Source organism: Python bivittatus, unplaced genomic scaffold (assembly GCF_059951505.1).
Source record: "Python bivittatus isolate LINGU-HERP-01145 unplaced genomic scaffold, Pbiv_v1 ctg000220_np1212, whole genome shotgun sequence".
Lineage (NCBI taxonomy): Eukaryota > Metazoa > Chordata > Lepidosauria > Squamata > Pythonidae > Python > Python bivittatus.
Window position 1 is genome coordinate 6333455 of NW_028277048.1, and position 19863 is coordinate 6353317.

The window sequence follows — 19863 nt, forward strand, 5'->3', positions numbered from 1 at the left end:
ACGTATTACCAAGAAAGGATGGGGAAGTCTTCAGACGCTCCGTCTTACTGAAATAATATCTCCTTTAATTAAGCTGAATTTTGCGATTTGCTTAGGGCTGAGTCAAAAAATAATGTAATTCTGCAATTTGTGTTGAAAGGCCCAACATTTTTGATATTCTTTAACATCTTTCTTGCACACAGTACTTTTGGATCCTATTAGCTGTAACACTGCATGATCATATTGATGTCCCTATAGTTTATCTGGTATGTCACATCTCTTGTGAACAAAATCAAGAATTGCCATAGCCAGTTATACTGCACAGCATACTCCTAGGGGCAAGAGAGAAAGAGACAGAACAGTGAGGGCAAAAGAGAAATTAGAAATCAGTGACATGTAGCAGCAACAAACAGAAAAACATGTCATTACTGAAATGTTTGGAATGCTTAAGTGGGGCTGTTTGCTTTGCATCAGATATGCTCATTTCAGAGAAACATAAAAATAACAGAGGAGTTAGTACAAGCCTCCAGTACAATACAAAAATTGGCAACTACAATTTTGAGCTGCATTAGTAGCAATGTATTTTCCAGATCACAGGAGGGAATAGCTCCCTTTGTTCTGCGCTTTATCAGACCTTGCTCCGAGTACTATATTCCGTTCTGGGCATCATACTGCAACAATGATGTCCAGGAGCCTAGAAAACTAAATCACATGAAGGACCCGGAAGCGTTTAGTCTTGAGAAGTCTGAGGTGTGATATGGGCCAGTCTTCACTTACCTGAAACAAAATTGCGTAGGTCAAAACCTGTTCTTCAGCATTCCTGAGTGCAGTAGTTGGAATAATAGAACTAAGTTACATGATGGCCGATTCCTACCGAATGTTAGAAAAAAGTTCCTCACACTGAAAGCAGTTTGAAAGTGGAACAGTTACCCAGCGAGAGAGTGAGTTCCCCTTCACTGCACGTATTCTTCACTTGGAGATGCTTTAATGATAGCATTCCTGCACTAAGCAAGGAGTTGGATTCTATTCTATAAGAATATACAAAGAATTGTGGAAATGACTGAAGCTCCCTTCTGCCTTCTGTAACAGCAGCAGGAAATTGGAGACCAATCTTCAAGCTTAATTCCTCATCCATAAGGGCTGGAAACTTGATTATTCTAAAATTAAAAGAGGAAGAGGCAACACCTGCCTTTTGCAAGAGAAAACACACTTTAAGCTACACCAAGTCTACATAGTACAAGCAGAGTATTGCTCTCCCAGATCATTTTTGTTTCATTATAGACCCACAGCTCTCGCAAAAGGATCCACGCACAGATCTGCTATGCTCCGTGGGGCAATGACAATTCTGCACTGTTGGGAGAAAGCTTCCTCTCCCCCGCGTAACAAAATAGCATCTATCAGTAACAATCAAGGCTGCTTGTATGCCATAATTCCATAAAAAAGTGTTTGGGTTTTTTTAGTTCAGCTTGACTTCTGGTGTTTTCAGGGACATGACCATGTTATTTTCTTGGCAAGAATACAAAGGCAATTTGCCATTACCCTCTGATACCCTTCAATTTTCTGGTGGCCCCCATCCAAGTATTAGCCAGATTTAATTGTGTTTAGCTTTTCAGGATTGGCTTAGGTAGGCCAGTTGCTGTACCTACTGTGACATAATTCCACAGAAGTCCAGAGAAAGTACAAGAAGTATTACTAGGAGTACAGTTCAACTGAGAGGCTCAATTTAAGTTTTGTTAAAAGAGCAAATTTTAGCTCTTTGCCAGGAAAATATATCTGAAAAAATATACCACCTCCGGCAACCAGAGGGATGAGTAAATACTGTTTCCTATGGTTAGAGATATGGCTTCAACAGACCAGAAAGGTCCTTTCCCCTCCCCATGACTAGCAAAATCAGGATAAATTAGCAATGAATTGGGGGAAAAAAGCAGCAAAAATACAATTATGAACATTCTGGAATTTGGCTTTCTTAGGAATACCATTGGCTTGCTAAGTGTAAAGTATTAATTTGTTTTTAGAAAAGAAAAACTTGAAATAAAATATGATAATCCCTATGATTAACAGGTCACATCAAGGTCAGACTGCAGTTTAGGTCAGATCAGACCATCAATGCTGCTGTTACTGGCAAACAATCCAACACTAAATTGCAAGGCTGCTCAGCTTCCAACAGGAAACAAATTTTGTCAAAGACATCATTACCTTGAAAAAAAAGAGACTTTCCCCTCCCAGTACTGTTCACACAAGAACCCTGTTAGTAAATTGCATCTGGCCCCAAAAGATTCGTCAGCACTCACTCAAGATCTAAAGCTTGGAGGATTTATGGGGCCACTGGGGCTGGAGGAGAATGTTCAAGAAGCTCAGTGACATTGGGCCAACCTTGGCACATCCTGATAGAAAGAATTAATGCATTCCACTACTGTCACCAAGCCCCAACCTCACCAATGTTCCCTTCCTGTTTCACCTTTGGCAAGGAAAAATCAAACAGAGAACGGAAGTGAAATATTTTAATTTCAATCACACACAAAAACACACACATGATATCAGGCTAAAAAAAGAGCAAAATCTGGAGCCACACCTTAGGCGACAGCTTGGTATGAGAAGAATTCTCATGAAACCACTATTATTTTGGTCCTATAAAGAGTTTTAAAAGCAAAGTAGGTTATACTGGAGAAACAAGATTCCTCCTTTTCTCTTCCCCCGTACAGCAATGAGATGCTGTCTTTAAAAAAAGGGTGGGGGTAGAAGGTAGCCTTGCAGCTACAGTTTTGGAGAGAAGGGAAAATCTGTCATTACAGACACAAAGATGACGGCCCCCAATCTAAGAGCGATGCCGCTTTATCTTTAAACATTTAGGTTATTTTCACCCCCTGCCCAACACACACCTGCTAGCAGTTCCATAGGAGAAATAAAGGGCAGGCAATGGTTTAAGGCCTTTGGAGGAGAGGGGAAAAACAACAACATGGGACCAGTGGGAGGTAAAGTTGAGAAAAGACAAGCAGTGGTTCAGCTTCTTCTGTGTCTACTGCTCACTGGGATTTGGGTTGGCATCAGGATACTTGGTGAGGTCAAAGGTCAAGACTTTGCTGATGACACAATCTCCTTGCTATTGTGGGGAAAAAAGAGGGAAAACAGCATAATATATCATCCTGTTCTTGCTCTTCTATAGCAGGCAGATTCAAGACTTTAGTGTTAGTGTGACACTAAAAAAATAGGTAGTCCTTGCGTTACGACCTTAATTGGGACTGGAATTTCCATCACTAAACAAAGTGATTGTTAAGCAAAACATCATGTGACTGCGCCACTTAGCGATGGCAGTTCCAGCAGTCCCAGTTGCAGTCATTAGGCAAGGACCTCACGCTTCTCCTGCCCTGCGTGAACTGCCTCTGCTTCAACTTCCCCCACCTGCCTATCTCCCCGCCATCTCTACCCTTTTGGTTGCCCTACACTTCGCTGCCTCTGTCGTCTTCTTCCTCCTGCTCCTGGCCCAGGATCCAGGTGCTGGGTGAGGGCAGAGCCCTGGGACCTGTGTGGCAAGCACGGCAGAGCCTCGTCTGCCAAAGGGAGCTCACTGGGCCTGGTTGGGAAGGAGGCAGTGGTATGGAGCCAGCAGTGCGGGCAGTGGAGCTTTGTCTTCTGCCACTGGTGTGAGGAGCGATAGCCTGCAGACTGTGAAGAACACAGTGGGACACGGCGGTGAGGCACAGCATGCTCCATTGCTGGGCAAGGCAGGAGAGGTGGTGGCTCCCCGGACAAAGGTGGTGGCTGTGTGGGAGGCAGTGTTCGGTTGGGGTGGCAGTGGAACTGGAGGAAACGGTGGGACGAGGGCTTTCCCATTGGAAACTGTTGGCCCTTCATGTGCCTTGCAGGAGGAAGGCTGGGCCGAGCAAGCAGAGGGCCTGCAAGCAAGTTCTGTCAGTGCTGGGCTAATCTCCATCCCTCGCTGAAGCCCGCAGGCCAATTCTCCAGGAGCACTTCCAATGCAAGCTGCAGAGTGTCCCCTGTCCTTCCACTTCTTCCAGTTCTGCTTGCCCAGAAGAGAGTCCCAATACATTGTTCCTAGCATTGCCTTTGTCTCCTAAAATGCCACCTTCACCTTGTTTTCTAGTAGGGCAGCCTTAGTCAGATTTCAGATCTCTCCATTTCATTCAAGGGGAAAGAAGCACGATATTGTTAATAATACTATTTGAAATATTTCTTCCTCCCCTATTCACATTCATACCTCGGGGTAAACACCAATAAGACTCTCAGCCTTGGTGTAGAACTCCTCCTTCAGGGAAATAACAATGGCCTGGAAGTTGCAAGTCGATTGTTCCTTGATGTAATTGGCTACCTGTTCGGAAAATGGGGGTGGGGAGAAAAGGGTGAACTGGGAGCTGTCCAAGTCTTTCCCAGAGCCAGAAGGGTTTGCCTGTCCATCCTATCCTACCAACCTTTCCAATGTTGGTATTGTCCAAAGCAGCATCAATCTCATCCAAGACAAAAAATGGAGCAGGCTTGTAGCTGGGGACAGAAATGGCAAACAGTCACATGAACACATGGAGTTGCTTCAATGGAAATAAGCTCTTTTTCAACTCGCTCCGTGCTGTCCACCTTCACTAGCAGTAGCTCACCAGTTTCAAGGCAGAAGAGCGTCCTAGCAGCTACCATCTTAGATACTCCCTTTGCAGATGCTTTGTACATATGAAGGATTCCCATACTCTGGGCAGGGGTTCAGCAAAAGGGAAACAAAACAAAGCAGCCTGCATTGCTCTTTTGCTAACACAGACAGTGGCCAAATGACACTTCGCTGCCTTGGGTGAAGTGGGCAGGAGGATATTGTGATACTAGCTGGAAGAAAGAGCAACCAGCCCAAATCAGCCAGTGCCATTCCTTCCAATCTCCTAGGCCAACCCAATACTTCTCTCCCTCCCACTATATACAACACACTCATGACTTCTCCTGCTACTGTCATGTTCCCTGCATCATGCCTCTAATTACTAAAGCTGCCCATACATGCTCACATGCCCAACCTTATAACCAGTACTGTGGCTCTGTCCATGTCTTTAGTCTGCTCTCCTGTCCCCCAAAACTACCCAATTATCTCACCTCTCATGGTCTTCCCTTAAACTTTCCTTCTATACATTTTGACAGCCCTCAGCTCCAACCCAATGTCTTCCTGAGTCCATAGCTGAAGACTCTTTGGCCCCCCTCATGGCCACCACCACACACACAAGCTGGAGCTTGCACAGGAACTCCAGCTTCACCTAACCCCCCGAGAAGGATGCAGCTGCTTCTCTAGGCATGCAAAAGGGCTTCTTTGTACAATGAGAAAATAAGTACATGAGAGGGGGAGGGGGCTAGTCATTTAAAAAAAAAATTCAGGTTTGTTTTTAACTGCTTTTATTCATTAAAAAAAAAATACTGCGGGGTGGAGGCAGGAAGGAATTTCCCCTGAACAGGAAAATGATAACTTCTGTAAATTGAATAAATTCCTTATTACATATAAACACCATTTTTCAACTGTATGAAAGTACGAATCTATTTAAAAGCATTTCTCAAAATTACCAAATCTATATAGCTTTTTCTTTATTTCACTCAATAGATATTAAAAGTACAACTCCTATCGTCAAGTTGATTGAAGAATGTTTTGATATTAAAAAGGGTTCATCATACTCAAATAGTTTGGGAACCACTGGTATATAACAAGGGATGCACTTATCCTGTTGATTAATCCGAATCTGACAAAAGCAGTCCCTGGAAACCACAAGTCAAGATTCTCAACCATGGGCCATCTCTTGGGCTGTCTGGGGATCTGAGTTTTGTGCACAGCATGGCCACAAACTTTTCTCTTTGTGACGTCCATGGTCTCTACCTCATGTAACGCTTCTGTTTTATGACTGGACATGCCATCCTGGCAACTAGGCAGGACAACATTCCATAGCACCTGTAATGTCCACAACATATTCTCAAAACTCCAGATACACAAAATGGTCAAAAAGGCTGAGGACCCACACCATGGTAGATGACATCAGAGGATTACAGAGTACTTCATTTTCAATTCTGATTAAGAAGGGAAGTCGCTATCCCCTTGTGTCACCCCCTCCCCTTCCTGGCTGTTGGTGGAATGATTTCTGGAGACAAGCAAATAGTATCTACAAAAGAGCCCCTCACTGACTGAAGGAAGGATATGTGACATCTGCATCTACCTGACCTTTCACTACACATTCTCCAGGCTTATACTCCTCTACATCAAAAAATGATTTGGGCTAAAAGGTCTAAAGTGTAGACCCACCAGAAAACTTATACCCTCCAAAGTGTTTAAAGAACAATGAGCCATCTCTACAATTCTGCTCTCCTCACCCCCCACTAATATTCTAAATCTCAGATCTGGATAAGACTAACCAGATTTTCCTTCAGAGCAAGTTCGGCCTCACCTGTGGATGGCAAAGAGTAGAGCTAAAGCTGCCACCGTCTTTTCCCCACCAGACAGATTGTCCATTGGCCGGAAACGTTTGCCTGGGGCTACGCAATTGTAATTGATGCCATCCAGGTAAGGCTCTTCCGGGTTCTCAGGACCCAAAAAGGCCTGCGGAAAAAAGAATGGATGGTATTGAGGGAGACCACCAAATATCTTAACAAGAGATTCATTGTTTGTAGCACTACGAAATTATAACCATACTCAAGAGGAAAGATGGAAGAATAGATACATACGGCCTATTTCCAGGAGTAGAGGGTGGTGGTGGGGTGCCTTAGAATGCAAAATAAGTTCAGAAGATCAAAAATTGTGGCATTAATTTTTTAAAGGAAGGCATTAAAGTTTATAGTCATTACAGTTGGAAAAAAACCCTTCATTATATCATCACAGCAAGGAGAGAGAATGAGTCCTGTACTGTATTGCATCTCCTTCTCTTCACAAACAGTGGTGCTATTTCAAATGTCTGACTGGGGCCATGTACATAGTTCTTCAGGCAGCAAGAGTTACAGGCAAAAGTAATTGGTTCAGCACATGTAGGACTCTGAGAGGGGATCAGGCTGTTGCCAGGTGGAAGAACTGGGGCAATGACAATACAGGGGGCAGCAAATCAAAGCCTTGCACATGGATAAATATACTTTGCATATGAATGAAAGAACAGCTGCTAGTCTTTGATCAGTCTTCTGGGTGCTGAATGACATTTTTCCAGACAATTCTGTTTGCAACTGGAAAGCAAATTTGCATGAATCCAATTTCTTTCCACCTGACTCCCATGAGAATGGAATTTTGATTTCCAATTTGCAGCAAACTGGCTCTCAATTATACTCCTTCCCAATAAAAAATTGGCTAATTAGGGAAAGAAAACACAGTGCGTACATGTGCGCACACACACACACTTCTTGTTCATTGTAGGTTTCATTCCATTTTAAGACACAGCATTCATTATGACTCCAGAAATGTTGAAACGTAATAGACCTAAGGCAGAGATGTACAACCCGAGGCCTCAGGATCATATGAAGTCCCTGAAACCCTCAGATGTAGCCCTCACCTCTCAAAAACTTTGACAAATGGGAGAAACTATTACGTTATGAAATAATGGAGAGTAATCTTATCAGCCACATGTAATTTTATTGAAATGAATGACATCACTTTTAATTGTTTTCCCTGGCCCCACCTACTCACATGTCAAATAGATCCATGGCCCACAAAAATGTGCACACTCTTTCACTAAGGCACTGGTTTGTGTGTATATTCTGATTCTGAAGAAGTGCTGAACTTGATATTTGATGCGGAACTCAGTTTCTTCAGAACCTCTGACTTGTGTTAAAAGAAGAGATGCAGTAGTTGATAGTTTTATGGCTGAAAAGATCTGCCTGAAAGTGTCTAAGCAGTGACTGCAAATGCTCAAAAGATAAGAGTGCCTCTATAAAAGAGTGGGTGTATGAAGCATCAGGGCCTTACGTGGCCCTCCCCAGAAGCAACAAGACCAGAATAAACAGTGCAAAAGAACATCTGTTGAAAAGCATGATGCAACTTAAGCAATTATGCAAAATTTGCACAATTTACATAAGTCACAGAATCCTGCTTTTTCTTGATTCAGCAACTGGATGAGCTGGCATGCAGCCCTCTTCATAATATGGCATCCTCACCTGGGCACTGCTGTTTCGTGACAGGGCCTTGTAGATCTCATCAATGTTGGTAGCTACTGACTCAAAGCAGGAGTTGAAACGGTCAAAGCGCTCTTTTTTGATCTGCTCGAAGGCCTGCTTGGCTTTCTTTGCACGTTTCCGGGCAGCCTCAAATTCTGGCAGGAAAAGGAGTAAGCATAAATGGCCCCATCCTTCCAGAAAAAGGCCCCATCATAAAGCTGAGCTTTCCCCAAGCTGGTGCCCTCCAGATGCACTGGATGTTCTTAAGATGCTTGCTAGGAATTATGGGAGTTGAAATCCAACACCAGAAGGGCATTCGTTTGGGAAAAGCTGAGGTAATTGAGGCTACAAAAGTGATCTGGTACCATCAGAGGTCTCCTGGAACTTGTCCCTCACACTTTCCAGCTTCTCCATGGCCTTCATGTTTGGGGCAGCAATTCGCTGTAATATGCTCTGTTGCTCATTCAACTTCTGTTGCAGTTGATTCATCTCCTGTTTAATCTCATCTTCAGATTGAACATCCTACAAGAGAATAAGAGAAGTTAGTTCTGGGAGCCAGAGAACTGAGTAGCCCCCCAAACCCTAGAAATATATGGACAACTAAGAAAGGATAACTTGCAAAATGAAGTAAACTGTCTCTACCTGACAATTCTGGACCAAGCTGAGAGGTAACTCCTTGACTTTCTCATGTATTGTTTTTATCCCTGATTTTATCTTACAAAAGTCCAAACTGAGTAAGAATGGGGCAACGTCTAATCCAGAGTCCCCATCCATTTTGGCCAGTGGACATATTCGGAATATTAACAGTATACGGTGAATGCTAGAGCTGCCATGAGAAAGGAGGAACTGCCCATTCATGAAATGGCTGCCCTTGTGGCATGGTCAATTGCAAAAGAAAACAGATAATGCATGGACCCAAAAGGCCTCATGGAAAAGGCCCGCAAGCATGCACATGCATTGTGTAGATAAGCCCTGGCTTACCCGGCATCCATTTTACCATTCAATTATCTCAATATATAACATGGCCAGATAGTATATAGGTAGCAGCTGTCAAGAATCAAAGAATCGATGCTAGCTATTTTATAGTAAAAAAAAGTAGGTACGAGATTATTTTCCAATGTCCATCTGATTCCTCACTCAGGCACTCTTAGTGATTATCTCACAGATTTCATGAGAATCTATTTATTGTGCTGTGCTTGTGACTTCCTCCTGGAATGGGCAGCCCAGCAGCTAGACTATCTCCTTAAAAACTCTGCAAGCCAGGATGGTCCTGCCAACACTGACATCTTGTGGTCAAAGATTATCCCACTCCAAAGGCTCTGGGTTAACACCTCTGTCTCCATATGAACCAGCCTATGAAAAGGGAAACAAGGCTCTGGTCTTTCACTCCTAGAACTTAAGAGTGTTAAAACAACTCTCCCAAGCCTAGAGCAAAAGACACTGTAACCTTATCTGACCTCTTAAAGCAAAGGGAATTACTAGTGAGTCTTATCAGTTGCAAGCTCGTTTTCCCTTTCCCTCATGCACTTAAATGTTGGAATTTCTGAGCAAGTTCACTCTCATGGCTTAGGTGGTAAGAAAAAGATAACCAAGACTCTTTTCATTTTCAAGCAAACAAGCATTTTTACACATGGTAAAATCCTCTAATTTTTTTTGAATTAAAGACTCTTAAATTTACCTTTTAACAATTCTTTTCAAAGATTTTTAACAAAGGGTACAGCTCTAATCAGATGGCCAATCCATTCAGAAAACCCAACAAATACAAGATGTTGGGAGCAATGAAAGAGTGGACTCAAGTTGCAGCTGCTTTGATGGCTGAAGCCCTCTGACCTCTTGCCCTGAAGTCCAAACCCTTTATCGCCTCAGCAGTCCAAGCCCCCTTGTCCCTTCTCCTTCTGACTAGTCATCTTCCATGGACATCCAACATCCCTGGCTCTTGATTGGTCTTTTGCCTTCAACCTGTTGTCTCATGCTGCGATTTCCTTCATATATCAGATGTCTTATGGTCATATCCAACTACATTTTGGCCCAATCTGCTGTGCCCAGATGAGGCAGCACATTCCTTTTGTTCCCTCAAGATGGTAATCACGTTCCTTGCCTTCCTGGCAAACATCTTAACTAAGCAGCCCTAATGTTTAACTCAACCTGAAACAACGGTCTTTGGCCTTTTACACTCACATAAATTTACAGGATTGTCATAATTGTTGTTAATGGTAAGTATCAGTATCAAAAATCCTGCAGATGACAGGCAAGTAGGCCGAGTTTTATATTCCCAATGTGATTGTGGATCAGCTTCCATGATTCCCAGTTAGCATTTGGTAATTCTGGAAGGGATTATGAGGACTGAAGCCCAGCACTTTTAAAGGGAACCAGGCTGGAGAAGGTCACCCTAACCCTTGGGGCCAGACAAATAGGTTCTTAGGAGACAGACACTATATGCTCCACAATGCTTTTCTTTAATCACCTGTAACAGTCTAACATCCTTTCCTCTGGCCATTAAATAAATTACATTCTGATCAGTTTTAAATCAATGGATAGTAATAAAAAGAAAAATGTTTTCGAGAGAGAGGTTTCATAGTTTTATAAAGCTGAATTTCTCATTTTGTATGCAATGGAGATAAATTGTGTAAAACACACGTATCTGTAAATACTTCTATTTTAAATTCAAGAAGTACAATCCAACAGTGCATGAACAGAGTCTGCTTGCACAAAGAGCCTTTCTCCTACTCTTCCCTCCAGCCATTAGGCCCCTTAATACTTGCTCTAAAAGGTCCTATAGTTCTATGGATCAGATCTGAAGAGTTTTTATGGGAAAGGAATTAATTGGATTTCTCCAAAACTGGGGAACTATTTCTTCTAGATACCTCAGAACTATTCCTTCCAAATATCACAGAATGATTCTGGCCCATATTCAGTCTTAAGAAGAGAGTAACCACTAAGAACAACTAAGTGACCTCTGCTGATTTAAACCAGGTAGTAATACCCCCTAGAAGCCAGCTTCATCTAAGATATTTCCCAACCTTTCAGGTTTTTGGAAATTATGTTTTTTTTTCTGCCTAGTTGCCCTCCATATATCACAAATATAAAGACTTTTACTGGTTTGATGCCAGAATAGGTCCTACATGAGCCTCCTCATTCATGCTGCTTATTTTTCTCTCATCATCATAGCAGTGACACCTAGAATATGGTCCTCTCTCCCAAATGACTCACCTGTCTTCCTCACTAGAGAGTTTTAGACAACAAGGACAATTTTTGAAAAACTTTTTTTTAGATAAAATAAAATCTGGGGAAAGTGGCTTGTCATTATTTTTTAATATCTGCTTCTTTTAAAGTATTTCGTGTTCTTCTTTATTCTGAATTAGTCCTATTGTTACATGGGCTTTTATTTCATTTTTATTTACATCAGATTTCCCCAGGCTGGTGTTCTTCAAGTGTGTGGGGACTCCTAGATCTAGCATTCTAAGCCAAATTAACTAGAAAATCTGAGAGCTGAAGTCTAAGATACACCTGGAGAACACTAGGCTGGGGAAGGCCTATGTAGATTACTTGATAAAAATATACAATATTCTGAAGTAAAGTGCCTTACTATGTTTGCATCAGGCTGGGAAGAACAGCCAGTCTTTTCAGCTGCCAGCCCTCAACTCCCCTCCACAGACGGCAAACCCCAGAGGGCTGCCCTTACCTTCAGATCCTCAGAAAGGTCGCTATAGTCAATCTCAATGAGAGCTTCTCGTGCATACATGTTGGAGGTCCTCTGTGAACTGCTGGCTGTCTCTTCCCCTTGGGAGCCACCCTGAAATCAAACCAAAAGAGGAAGAGAAGCTGACTTAACCCAAGCGTCCTGGCTTGGTATTCCTCCCTCTTCTCCCTCCAGGACTTTTTCTTACCTCCTCCTGGCTGATATCATCCATGGTGCCTTTGGAGAGGGGCAGCTTAATGTCTTGCATCTTGCAGGCTTGCAGTAAATTGTGGCGGTCACTGCGCTTCTGCTCCAGCTTGGTCTCAATGGCGGTTACCTCCTTCTGCAAGTGAGTCATCTCTCTGTGAAGAATAGCCCAGAGTGAAAAGGCAGCCCAGGCAAAGTAGCCTCCACCTCTGTAAAAACCTTGAAGTAGGCAATGCCAAGAACTCTGGCTTGCGGACTAAGAGAACCATCACATCTCAAGAGTTATTAGAAACAGACAGATCAGCCCCTCTCATGATGAGTCCTTCCAGATTGGAGACAGCAAACAGTTTCTTTGAATTTACTAGGCTAAGATAAGATCTCTATAAGCCCTTCTAATAGTTTAAAAGACTTCAGAGTGCAACTGCAACCGCGGCAGGGATTAGTAATCAATATGGACCATCTCATTTGTGGTCCCCTGAGTTCTCCCTCTAAGTAGGCAGTGATGAACATTTCAGATATTTTGGGGTGTTTTTCTGGCAAGGAGGGAGGTGGAGCAGCTTAAGGAGTGAAATGAATGCAATTAGCTTATGGCATCTGTAGCTTCACTCAAAAATCCCAGCCCCACCAAAAAAATAAAAAATAAAAAAATAACCCCAGACCAATTTTCCCGTTTTTGATGGAAATTTAAGAGAAAAATTGGGAGCTTAAGTTTCTGCAAGATTTATGGCACCTATTTCACTCCTTAAACTCCCCCAGCCAAAATGTCAACAGTCATACCATCTATGGAGAAAATATTGCTCTCAGGCCAAAAAAAGGTTTTCCACCACTGGACAAAGGACAGAAAGATGGGATATAAATTGAAATAATTATTACCACTGTAGTAGACATTATAACCAAGTGAGATCAGGGGCAGCACAGCACATCCCAGTTGAAAAACTTCAGGCTCATGGATCAATTTTCTCATATATCCATTCTCATGAGGTGCATTTCCTAACCTATAACACTTCTTTTACATAACAAATACTTCAAATAAGGAATTCAGGGCCACAGGAAGTGACTCTAATACCTTCTGGTTTGGAGATCATTAAAGATTCTGAAATCTCATTGCTAGTAGCAAATGCCCTTCAGTCTCTGGCGATTAGATACACAACTTGATAACGAGACTCAAGGATATTTAACTCTTTGGAAAAATTCTACTTTGAAAATTAGTGGTAAAATGTTCTATTGGAAAATTTGGGCAGAAGTCAGGATCATGACTTTAAACCAATTGTTAGGTACTGACTGTTTTAAGATTTTTTCTCAACTTCGAACTGAATTTGGCCTTTCCTGTTCACAATAGTGGGTATCTTCAACTTAAGCATGTTCTAATGCAGTGTTGTCCAAACTTGGCCACTTTAAGATGAGTGGACTTCAACTCCCAGAATTCCCCAGCCAGCATTCTGGGAGTTGAAGTCCACTCATCTTAAAATGGCCAAGTTTGGACAACACTGTTCTAGTGGATCAATGTGAGCCAGATGCTTTGGCCACCAGAGATGCTTTCTAACTTGATGGAATTCATGACAGAATTAAAACTTGTAACACCTCTCTATCAGAAGCTCAAGGGTATTTTTAAAATGGACATTTCTGGGGTATTTCAAACATGGACTAAAGAACTGGAATCTCTGAGAATTCCTCATCAATGGATTAAAAATGTTAGAATGGTATTGTGATGGAATGGAATTATGAAGGCCAGGCTCAGGGAGATAAGCGTGTTCTTAGTTCACCAGAGGAGCGTCGGAAGTTCGAGGCTGGCACCTCCTTGAGGAAGTCGCAGTGTTGTGGCTGGCTGACTTGGGAGCTAGGTTTCAGTCTGGGGAGATTTTCTGTCTAGAGGTTGTAGCTAATAAATGCAGTAGAACTGAATTTGCATTGTCTCTTGGTGTTCTTTGGGCTAAACCTGACATCAATCTCCCCAGACTGAAACCTAGCTCCCAAGCCAGCCAGCCACAACACCGTGACTTCCTCAGGGAGGTGCCAGCCTCATCCTCTTGAACTTCCCACACTCCTCCGGTGAACTAAGAACACGCTTATCTCCCTGAGCCTGCCTTCATAATTCCATTCCATCACAGGTATCTACAGATCTGAAATTAAAGTTGATTCATCAAAAATGTGTTAATGTATATAAGTAGATTTATGAAAAAATCTTTAAATGTTAAAGATGCTAATGTGATGTCAAACTATGTACCAAAGCTTTGGAATCTGACAGGTTATCAGGAATCATGTGTGATTTTAACACGGGAGGGGTGCTAAAAGGATTATAGTGAGAAACTGGAAAAGTGATATTATTCCAGGTGTTAAGGAATGGTTGTTGGAAATGTGTGATCTGTTCTGGAAAAAGCAATATTTTCTACTTATCAAAGAATGTAGCAATATGTGTTACTATGGCATAGATTTTGGGATATTTTACAACAATATTTTGTATTGATTATATTATAATGGTTATTTATTAGTCAACCAATGACTATTGATAATATAAAAGGTAGATTTCCCCCCTTTTTTTTCTCTTTCTTTGTTTGGTTTTTTTCTATTTTTTTTTAAGTTTAAAAATTGTTTTGTTAATTATGTTAAGAATGTCAAATAAATAAAAAAAATTTAAAATGTACCCCACGTACTTCCTTCTTTCTCCAACAACTGTAAAATTCAGGCTTTTGAAGTGCCTGGTAACTCAGAATGGAGCCATGCCTAGCTACTAATTCAAGCCAAAGTTTATGGATCTTGGGTTAAAATGAAGAAGGACTCATAATTAACCTTCATCAATGGCTATTAATTGTGATAGCAAATTAGAATCTTCTATTTTCAGTAGCAGTAGTAGTTTCTGATTTCTGGATGTTGAGAACGGGGGAAAAGTTGTGATCGTCTAACTAGCAGCTTTCCCAGAAACATCAGGCTGGGTGCTGGGGGCTACCTGACACAAAACACCACAGAGTCTTGCTTTTGCATTCTTAACTGTTCCCTCCCCAAACAAAAGTAATCCTCCATTAATTAAAGCCATAGGCTGAAATCAGTTACCAGGCATAATTTACCAGGTGAAGCAGAGGCAGCGGTGGACATCTCTACCCTACTGCTTAGACCTTGCCCTCACAGGCCCAGACTTACTTGTTGGCCCCTCCCAGCTTCTTACGAATCTCCTCCATCTCATGGTTCTTGTCGTTCACCTCAGATTTCTTGGCCAAGTGCTGGTTCTTCAAGTCCTGCAGCTGTGCCATGGTCTCATCTATGATCTTCATGTGCCGCTGTTCCTCCTGCATGATCATTGAAAGGAAAACTACACGATCATTGAAAGGAAAAGCACAGCCATTAAGTCTGTTGTGCTTTTTTCACTCTAAATCACGGATACAACATAGCAGTAGCCCTCAATGCACCTTCTTGAGTTTTTCTATCTCAGCTTCATCTTTCTTGACAGTCTGCTCCCACATGTGCACTTTGTCCTGATCTTCTTTCAGCTGGTTCTTTTCAAAGTCCAGCTGGATGCCTAGACGGGTCTTTTGATTTTCAAATTCCAGCCTGGAAAGGGAAAAGGGAAAAGTTGTGGCATATATCCAAGCCTCCTTCCCCATTTCAAGTTTGTAAAGCTCTAGCTGTTATGTCTGGAAGTGTCACAGTGACAGAAATGGGGCCAATACCTTTTTTTGGCAATCTCATTCTGGCGTTTCACCTTCTCCTCCTCAAACTCCCGGATGTTCCTTACTCCAATTTCTCGGCAGAATTCCTCAAATACTTCATCTTCCACCTGCAATGATGGGGAAAGACTGATATCAGATTGATCTCAAGGATGAAATGGAGGTGTGGGTGTGTGTTAAAATGAATAAATGAACACTTTCTACCTTGATATAACTTCCCAAGCATCCTCAACCACCAGAGTAAAGAATACATATTAAAGATATGGTTGCATCCCACTACTTTCTTCCTTTCTAAATTCCTGCTATTGCTGCAATTTTCCCAGATTATCAACTATCTACAGTTTCTATCCTACTACATACCCTGCACCTCCCTTTCTTTTTTAGCCACGCCTCTTTGGCTGCTCTTAGCCTTGGACTACCATACCTGGTTCATCTTCTCTTTGAGCTCCTTCATCTCACGCTCTCGCCCCTGGATGATGTGTTTGATGTCGTTGATGCGGGGCCCAAAATTGGCAAGTTCGCTTTCCAACTTGGACTTCTCCTGTTGGGAACAAACCTGAATCATGACACAGCTCAGAAGAACTAAGAGACTGCTGCTAGGAATTCACTTTTCTCTTTTCCACATGGAAAAACTAACATTTTTTTTTGAAAAATGGCATCTTATATTTTCTGAACATAGATACATAACATGCATTTCATCACTGGCAATACAGAACCCAATATATTTGCTAATCCTTTAAAATATTGGCTACAACTAATAGAATTATTATTTTTGTACAGATGTCCATTTTTTCAGTCATGAAGCTATTTCACCTAATTTGAAGCTTGCAGAATTAGAAAGAAGGACATCACAGGATACAAATAATTATTTCATAAAATTTAAGCAGCTCAGAAGGCTCTAGTGTTAGTCAAATTATTGAGTTTAAGTAACTCAAATTATTTAAACGGAATGCTGGTTAAGAATCGTATTGATTTTTTTCCTATCAGTTCCTTCAAAATGAGAAAAAAGTCTCCCTTACCAAATTCCTCCACACTGTTCTCCATCATTCACCATTTTATGCATTAGTCCACAGGCAAAAAGTAGTGTTTCTCACATAATTCATGGAGGTGAATGGAAATTGGAGGTTTAAAACGGAATCTAGCTCCAGCAAGTGACCATTGTACCTGAAGATTGAGAGCGAGATGACGGGTCTTGGTTTGTTCTAAATCACTTTGGGAGTATTTCAAGCGCATCTGCAACCCATGGGCCTGGGACTGGACCTGGCGCAGCTCTGCCTCTTTACGCTTGGCCTTCATTTGTTCCTGGGAGAGGGAAATTTAGTGACCAAAATTAAACAAACCCAAAGAAGTAGGATGAAAAGACTTCCTTGTTGCTGAGTTAATGCAAAGAAGTAGCTGGATATCAGGAATAATATCAGGAAAATTAACAATGAATCGTATTTTGGAAAGCTGATTTATGATGCTGAGGTGAACAATTCCTAATAGGAAAACAACAAAGACATGGCTTCCTAAACTGAGATATTTATGCATCAAAACAGGGTGATCTTAAATACAAATTGTAGCACTACAATAAACGGAACTAAAAATTTGCTGTCCCTGACACAATCAATTTGCTGTTATTCGGTGTACCACATTTCAGTCTTGCTAGAGAAGTTTAGGCTCTTCTGGAATGTGACTATTTCAATTATTTTCATGTACAAGTCACTTAATTAATTAATCTAAATACCACATCAATATGAATGTACATGTAACAGGAAACCATGATTTAGTAATATACACCAGCAAGGACATGTCTGTACAAAGTGCTGGGCTTGAGCACTCCTCCCTCCTCCTTCTCCTGGACAACTAGGAGAGGAAACTTTCAAGATTTAGTTTAAATTTGACAAATTTCTCATTCATTCCTTCATGCATACCTGAAATTCCAATTTTGCAATAAACTCTATTCATGAAGACACTGTGCTGTTTGTTTAGAAACTAAAGTTTATTTTAAATCAACAAACCAGGAATGTGTTAAATCAAAAACCAGATTTATTTTTTCTTGCGGTTGCATGGCAGGAGGAAGTGCATGGTGTCCATAACTAAACATTATGATCTACTGTTAATAATACAAACAGGGTCAGAGTTTTATTTCCTCCTTCAATTGGGAAAATTCTATTTTTTTTAACTGAACATAACAAGGCACTGCCACCAACTACTGCCAGAAGGAATAAAAATGCATCTAATGTTCCTCGTAGACTTTGAGGCCAACTCTTCCACCCAAAACACTCTCCATATGATGTTCTATATCACTATGTTTCTTGGAATAAACTTTAATAGTCTAAGATGCATTTCAAAAACCTCGGTAGTCCTCTAACTACTCTGAGTCAACTTCTGCCCACTGACATTATGACAAAGGCAGCTGGCCTGAGTTCTACAATTCAAAAGCAGTTCCAACCTTGAGTTCCTCTGTCAGCCTCTCCTTCTTCTCCTTTAATTTATCTACAGCTTTTTCATCCCAGCGCCTGGCCTTGGCTTTCAGATCACTGGCACCTCCCGAGATCACCCCCGACTTCTGGAACAGGGTCCCATCTAAGGCTACTGTCTACAACAGAAGCAAGGAAATAAAAGTGAGAAGATGAAAAAACAAGGCACTTCACATCAAGGAAACAAAAGGTCAGGTCTTGGCTGACAGAGGCAACTTCAGCTAGCAAACGCTGAGAACCAAAATTTCTCTAAGGATACTCAGCAAAGACAGGGCAAAGATTATTCTGAAGCTCTGTGTTTGTGTTCGTGGTGTTTGTGAAAACCAAATATTTTCACCAGTGGTGCTTTGCTTCATCTGCAGCTAAAAGTACAAACATCAAGACTCCCTTGAGCTGAGATTTACACTTGGTGGCCATATGGATATCTCTATTTAATTTTCTTGACAACAATACAGAAGTCGTTGGTCATTATTTTCTTCACAATCTAGTCTAAAGCCCTGGGATTTCCAGGTGGTTCCCCATGCAAGTATTAACCAGGTCTGACTCTGGTTAGGTTTTTGGACATCTGCAAAAGTCAGCAAGGTGAGGCCATGATACATGCTACAAAATAAACTTAAGCACATATTCTAGGCACATATTCCTACAAGTCACAGAACCCATGTATTTGGAGTACTGGAATATGATGTTTTGGGAGAGGATTATGGTCTACCTACAGCATGTTGGATAAGTCTGCTCTGACCTTGTGCCGCTGGTGCCCACCAAAGGCAATGCGACGTGCATCTTCCACGTTGTCGCATACAAGGGCATTGCCACAAGCATACTGAAGGGCCTTCTTGATATGAGGAGGCTCATATCGAATCACGTCAATCACAAGCTTGGCTCCCTTTAGCTCTCGAAGCTTTTCATCTGTGGGTTTCACCTGGGAGCGAAGGACAGAAAAGACATTATTAGACTGACCCCATACAATGGACGGACAATCTAGGCTGAAGATGGGCAGGGGCACAAAAGGAATTCATGCCTGCTTATTGAATCCAAATAAATTTAGTTCAGCTACTGAACTCAGAAGGGAGGGGCAGAATTCCAATTTTTTCCCCCCTCTTCCTTTTCCTAATAGATCTTCATAAAAACAATAACAGCAACCCAGATTTTTAATTAAGGCTATCTGGAGAAGCATTTGGATGCCCATCGGCAGGTAGCAAAAGAGAAATGAGAAAAAGTGCACCTTGCCAAAAATAAAAAAGTCAAATATTTGTGCTAACTTATTTGTCAATAACCTCACCATTCCTTTAATATCTTAGTTTTGTTTCACAAACTGATAAAAAAAAGGGAGCTTACTGCTTGTCAACACCAACTTTTTTAAGCAAGTTATGGTGAGAAATCAAGAATGTAACTCAGGTTGCTCACTGTGCTTCCTGTGTGAACAGAAATTCTAACTCACTTTTCCCTAGCCTGAAGCCCCCAAGATATGTTGGATTTCAACCGCTGTAATTTCCAGCCAACGTTTGCTAGGGTGGCTGCAGATTATGGAACTACAAGCTGGGTCCCTGGCTGGGAAAAGTTCTAATCCAATCAGCCAAAGTTTGCCTCACCTCAAGGTAGTCAAGAGGCAGGAAGGTCTCAGGCTCTCCTCGCTGCTCTTTGATGTACTGGATGCAGTCCCGGCCGGTCTTTTCTGAATCAACGATGATGGCATCCATGTTCTTGCCCAGCACCTTTGTGACAGCTATCTGGTATTTCTTCTGGGTGGGCTGGCAGAGGTCAATTAGGCGTCCATACTGGG

General features: G+C 41.8%; 1 protein-coding gene across 1 annotated transcript in view; it reads right to left on the reverse strand.

Annotated features, from left to right (window-relative positions):
• Window positions 1-2470: 2470 nt before the first annotated feature.
• Window positions 2471-19863, reverse strand: part of SMC1A (structural maintenance of chromosomes 1A) — a 29529-nt gene continuing 12136 nt past the window's right edge. Inside the window, exons 10-25 of the mRNA XM_007425731.4 lie at window positions 19673-19858; window positions 18823-19002; window positions 18056-18202; window positions 16786-16923; window positions 16046-16162; window positions 15625-15731; window positions 15364-15505; window positions 15098-15243; window positions 11964-12117; window positions 11759-11869; window positions 8442-8598; window positions 8077-8231; window positions 6390-6541; window positions 4407-4476; window positions 4196-4306; window positions 2471-3079 (exon numbers count right to left, since the gene is read on the reverse strand). Coding sequence (XP_007425793.1) covers window positions 2996-3079; window positions 4196-4306; window positions 4407-4476; window positions 6390-6541; window positions 8077-8231; window positions 8442-8598; window positions 11759-11869; window positions 11964-12117; window positions 15098-15243; window positions 15364-15505; window positions 15625-15731; window positions 16046-16162; window positions 16786-16923; window positions 18056-18202; window positions 18823-19002; window positions 19673-19858 — 2157 coding nt within the window. The 3' untranslated portion in view covers window positions 2471-2995. The remainder of the gene's footprint in view (window positions 3080-4195; window positions 4307-4406; window positions 4477-6389; window positions 6542-8076; window positions 8232-8441; window positions 8599-11758; window positions 11870-11963; window positions 12118-15097; window positions 15244-15363; window positions 15506-15624; window positions 15732-16045; window positions 16163-16785; window positions 16924-18055; window positions 18203-18822; window positions 19003-19672; window positions 19859-19863) is intronic.